General features: G+C 41.7%; 1 protein-coding gene across 1 annotated transcript; it reads left to right on the top strand.

Moving 5' to 3' along the window:
• The first annotated feature begins 272 nt into the window (after positions 1-272).
• Positions 273-5,908, top strand: LOC125507914 (protein DA1-related 1-like). Its single transcript, XM_048672438.1, has 13 exons — positions 273-812; positions 1,378-1,528; positions 1,817-1,955; positions 2,186-2,276; positions 2,479-2,641; positions 3,137-3,257; positions 3,336-3,419; positions 3,552-3,671; positions 4,313-4,525; positions 4,610-4,669; positions 4,772-4,890; positions 5,129-5,187; positions 5,274-5,908. Exons 3-13 carry the CDS (start codon positions 1,854-1,856, stop codon positions 5,603-5,605), a joined length of 1,464 nt encoding a protein of 487 aa, XP_048528395.1. The 5' UTR covers positions 273-812; positions 1,378-1,528; positions 1,817-1,853; the 3' UTR covers positions 5,606-5,908.
• Positions 5,909-6,000: the final 92 nt, after the last annotated feature.

The following is a 6,000-nucleotide window of genomic DNA, read 5'->3' as shown; positions in this document are numbered from 1 at the left end:
AATTCATTATGAAATATATTTTCATATCATATAGACTTGATATTGTAGATGTTTATAGATTTTTTTTCAGTCTTGGTCAAAAAGAAAGTTTGATTTGGCACAATCCTAAAAATTGAATTATTTTTAAAACGAGGGAGTGGTTGCCTTTGCTTTCTATTGGTCTTGTACAAAAAAAAGGGAGTAGTAATAAACTGCTCAAGCGCGACCGCGTTGGGAAGGAAAAAAACAAGTCAACCAGCGGCCACTCTGCCACTCCGCCTCCTCTCACCTCCCCGTCCCTCCTCCGGGCGGATTCCCTCTCCCTCTCGGCATGACGCCCGCGGCGCGTTCGACGGAATGCGCCGCCGCGCACCGCCCATGTGGGCGTGGGCGCCTCCCGTCCCGTGCCACCCGCCGCGCGCACGAGCGCGCGAGCAAGACGTCGCTGTGCCAGCTGCGCGGCGCCGCGCTGGGCGGGGATGGGGGTGGCGCGAGGCGGACGTCACCTCCCCTCCTCCCTTTTTGACCCGGGCAACCTCCTCCACCTCCACCACCACCTCCGCTCCCTTCCCGTCCATGTCACGCATTTGCTCCCTTTTGCTCCCACCCCGCTTGTCCTCTTCCCCCGCCCCGGCCGCCTACTGGTCGCCCGCTCTCGCGTCTCTCTCGCGGCCTCTCCTCTCTTTATCCCCCCTCCCCGCGGGCGCCGTCGAGCGCAAGACACCGGTGGCTCGCCCGTCTCTCCGGTAGTTAGTTGGCCCCCCTTCTTGGCGATCGAGCCGGCAGAATCCGACGCTCTTTCTTTCCCGGGTTCCTCGGCGTCGAGTCCAAAGGTAGTTCGCTGAACTGTTCAGGTTTTTGTGGCTCCGGCGCTGTTCCGCGATGGGGCTTACTGATTAGATTATGTTGGTCTTCTTCTTTGATCTGGTGTCCGAGCTTTGATCTCAGTTGTTCTTGATTTTCTTGTTGTTCAGTCCAAAATTCGAATTGCCCTCTGTTCGTCTCAGAAGTTTTGCTTCCAATTTGGGCATGTTTCTCTCTGCTAGAATTTAATTTGGCCTTCGACCCTCGGATTCGATCGAATTGACAAGTGATAAGCAAAATCCAGTTGATTCTGATACCACCTTCTGATGATCTGATCACAAGAGTATTTTCTCTGTCTAATCATGCTACCCCTTTCACCAGAAATGTAGAAACATGGGCTCACCGATGATTGCGAATCTTGCCGGATAATTTGGTTGCCACTTGCTAGTGATCATGTCACTGTGTGGTCCTAATGGCCTATAATACTTAGAGAAATGCACCTGTCTTTTTGTCTGATTGTATGACCATTGGTTGCTCTTATTGATCACAAAGAATATTTTCTTTCTCATTGAATAATTTCTTCCCCCCTGTTAGGTGACTTGTGAAGAAAAATATCAGGTCATCACCTAACGTGCTTGGAGTATGATCTGGGTTGGCCTCACTCACTGCCAAGGAGTCTAAATAGCTGGTTTTGGAGCACTGCACCAGCATTTTGCTTAAGTGAAAGTTCTCAGAGGTTTTCCAGGTATGTCAAATGTAACTGATACAGAGTTGCTCTGCTGCATTCTGTTTGTTATTGTTCTTGTTATTTTGTTCTTGTTTCCTCGTGGGAATTCAGACCGAAACTTGTTATTGAACTCGTGGTGCGGTTCGTCACCGATAACTTCTGTTCGATGTGGCTCGTATCATAATGCATAGATGCTAGCCTTGTCTTACTGAAGTCAAGATCTGCCACTGCAACGCAAATTAATGCACGTCATTATGAAGGTCTCAACAAGTTCTGTTTCTGAATTCACCCTGTTCCCGGTTGCAGGCTCAAAGAAATTTGATCCTCATATAAGCTCCAGATCATGGGTTGGTTAAACAAAATATTTAAAGGCTCAGTAAACAGAGTTTCAAGGGGTCATTATGATGGCCACTGGCATGAAGGCAACCAATCTGAGCATACCAGAGTTAGCTTCTTGTCATTTACTTCACTATCTATCCATATGCATATACTTCCCAGTCATTTATCCTTTCTACTTTTATTGTAGCTAGTTCTTTCTTGTTCATAACCTGTCTACACAAGGAAGCATAGACACATTTGATAGAAGTTTAAACAAGCTAGTTATGAACATATTGAATGCATATTCCTGTTATAACAAAGAATGGCTATTCAAGTTGCTTGTCATGATTGATGTAGGATGCATATGATGAGAGCGACAGTGAAGATATAGCTCATGCTATTGCATTATCCTTAGCAGAGCAAGATCCGAATAAGGGAAAGGCTATTGGTTAGTATTATCCAAGCCATTCTTATCCTCTTGCCTCTTTGTGCATTCTATTTGTTATTGACTATTCTTGTCTTATATTATGAATAAATATAATCTCCTTGGGGGCAGTGACCGCCGATATGGAAATCTAGTACAGTCAGTTACTGAGTAAAAGTTGTTCCTTTTTTTTCTTTACAATTTTCATAAGTTTATTTTAATGCAGATCCTGATTATAGTTTGGAGGAAGATGAGCAACTTGCACGGGCTCTCCAGGAGAGCCTTAATACCGAGTCTCCTCGTCAAAATGCCCCTGTTGAGAATGTTCCATCAGAGAGTATCCCAGCAAGGGAGCCACATCAGCCTGTCTTACCCTCAAGTGGATTCAGGTGACTACTGGATGCTACAGTTTGTTGGATATTTCAATTTTTTAAGCAATGTTGTAATTTTAAATATCATAAGTTGTTTTCCGTTTGTTTTCTCAACACGTGTTCTATTCGGAAATATTCTTGGTATGTAGTATGTTTCTTCACCTGATACACTGTGAGCCCCTTTCTCCTTTTGGAAGCTCAAAAGTGCTGATTTGGTGATTGAATCGAACATAAATGGTGAAAGGAAAGTAAGTCATAACGAGGGTCAGTCCTTGGTACTTTCTATCAGCTTGCAGGTTTCATGAAATTGCGGAATGGTTAGCTCTACACATATGCTAGCATTTCTCATAAAGCACAGCATGATTAGCTCCATAGTATGCAAATTGGCTATCTCATCTTTTTGACTTGGTACAAGCACCATCACACTAACAGTAGTTTGGATGCCGATCTTAACTTGATCAGAAGAACCTACTATTGTGTGCTTCTATTCATAGCTGTTTCTTACTTGTGTAGGACTTGTGCTGGATGCAGAAAGCCAATTGGTCATGGGCGTTTTCTTAGTTGTATGGATGAAGTTTGGCATCCTCAGTGCTTCAAATGTTATGCTTGCAATAAGCCCATATCAGAGTATGAGGTATATAAGCCTACTATATCACCACGTGCCATGCTTCAATTAGATTAAATAATTGATGCTAATCTTTTTACTATGTAGTTCGCCATGCATGAAGACCAGCCATACCACAAATCCTGCTATAAAGATTTTTTTCATCCAAAATGTGATGTCTGCAAGAACTTTGTGAGTGTTTGCCATCCATGTTTATGGATAATCATTCAATTATTTTCTTGAGAAAACGAGCATGAAAGTGTTGGCTAGAGTTAAATTCTTGATCTGGGCATTGAATCGTGGTTATTGCATTTTCTTCCCCAGATTCCGACAAATAAGAATGGCCTGATCGAATACCGAGCACATCCTTTTTGGATGCAAAAGTACTGCCCTTCCCATGAAGATGATGGCACTCCTAGGTGTTGCAGCTGTGAAAGAATGGAGGTAAATAAGGATTTTATAACCAACCAGACCAATTCGTCCAGGTTGACTGGTTCCTGTTACTGGAAGTAACCAGAAAATTTTCATTAAAATTTGGAAAATAGTGAAGGTTAAATAATTTTTTTCCTCTGAGAAGACGCAAAAGCTTTTGTGTTGATGCATTGATAGAAAGGACCAAATACATGCATAAGAGATAAGACTAGGCAAATGCAACTAAGCGCCCCATCAACAAGGCAACACCTGATTAGACGGCCATTACAAGATGCCTCAACAACAAAACACTAGCAATCAAAATAATGTTCTTGGTGCCAGTATAATGGCTCATTATCAGTGTTAATGGGTGAGAAAAAGGTAGAACAATCAACATTGTAAATAAATGACTTATTATCATTTCGGTTCTGAACATTGACCTGCGATTTTTATTGCCAGGATCTTGAAACTCTGGCTTGATATAATGCTTGATAGAAGCTTATCTAACAAACTAATAAACAGAAAGTATGCTGTATTATTTGTTCCAATTAATTCTACAATTACTCCTTTTCTTATAGTGATGTATTCCTCATATGCTTAGCTATCTGTGATTATTTTTCTTTGACTTTGAAGATTATCTAGAGTAATTTGTTTCGTTTCATCCTGAAATTCAGCCAACGGACATCAAATATATTACATTAGACGATGGGAGGAAACTGTGCTTGGAATGTCTCACTTCTGCAACAATGGACTCTCCTGAATGCCAACACCTTTACATGGACATTCAAGAATTTTTTGAAGGTTTGAATATGAAAGTAGAACAGCAAGTTCCATTACTTTTGGTTGAGCGTCAGGCTCTGAATGAAGCATTGGAAGCTGAGAAAAGTGTAAGTAGGATGATAATCTGGTTATTTTGCAGACAATGCTTTGTATACTCCCAACTTATCTGTTCTTATTTTCTTTCATCTCAGGGACATCACCTTCCTGAAACCAGAGGTCTATGCCTTTCTGAAGAACAAATTGTCAGAACTGTAAGTTTCTAAATGCTGCCATCTTATTGAATTTATTTGATTGCAGGCATGTGCAGATTTTACAGTCTGCAATTGCATGTACTGACAATTTAATGCATCCAGATCTTAAAAAGACCAACAATTGGACCAGGAAAAAGAATTATGGATATGATTACAGGACCATACAAGCTGGTCCGACGGTGTGAAGTGACCGCCATCCTAATACTGTATGGTCTACCAAGGTATATTGTTCTATAATTTATTTCCCCTTGCTATGAACACATACTCCCTCCGTCCCATAATATAAGAACATTTTTGACACTACACTAGTGTCAAAAACGTTCTTATATTATGGGACAGAGGGAGTACTAGATTGTTGTTCTTAAGGACCTACTTATTCGAAAGTCATTATCTGTCATGAAGTTCTTTTGTATGGATTGTATCTAGATAGATTTCCTTATTAGTTTAGTTGTCATCCAGATTGCAAACTGGCTCCATCCTTGCTCACGAGATGATGCACGCATATCTTCGCCTTAAAGGTACATGTAGTCATGCTCACAAATTTGTAGTTGGATTCACTTGCATCTGCATCCTATTCTCAGCGTCGCCTTCTTTCTTTCTGCAGGATACAGATCTCTTAGCCCTCAGGTTGAAGAAGGCATCTGTCAAGTCCTATCCCACCTGTGGCTTGAGTCTGAAATCATCGCCGGTGCTAGTGGCAACACTGCTTCCAGTTCGGCATCATCATCGTCTTCGTCGGCAGCTCCTACCTCTTCAAAGAAGGGAGCGAAGACAGAATTTGAGAAGAAACTCGGGGCGTTCATCAAGAATCAGATCGAAACAGATTCATCCGTGGAATATGGGGATGGTTTTCGGGCAGGCATTCAGGCAGTTGAACAATATGGCTTGAGAAGCACCCTTGATCATATGAGGCTGACAGGGTCTTTTCCTTATTGATGATCATTCAAGTAAAGAGAAGGACATTACTCCGATTTGTGAACATGGCTGCATATTTTGGAGGTTATTGGTGGAATTAGATGCATCATATATATACAACAGGATAAGATTAGTTTACAGTAAAGTAATAAGAAGAGAAAGAAAGATTATCCGTATAGATATTTGCAAATTTTCCTGTTGTCTGTGAAATAATACATGTAAGTCTTAAGATATAGAGGTACTATAGTTGTTTTTCACATTGCCAGTATACAGGGCAAACTTTGCTGAACATATCTTACATACAGGAGTACAACATTTGGATAAGTTGTGGGGAAAATGTTCTTATCAACTGCGTGCTCATTTTTGTTTCACTATGAGCAAGTGCTTGCGCCCTATTCATAAGTTCTCAAGGGCAC

The sequence above is a fragment of the Triticum urartu genome, chromosome 5, assembly GCF_003073215.2.
Source record: "Triticum urartu cultivar G1812 chromosome 5, Tu2.1, whole genome shotgun sequence".
Taxonomy (NCBI): domain Eukaryota; kingdom Viridiplantae; phylum Streptophyta; class Magnoliopsida; order Poales; family Poaceae; genus Triticum; species Triticum urartu.
This window is presented reverse-complemented; position numbering and strand designations above follow the sequence as displayed.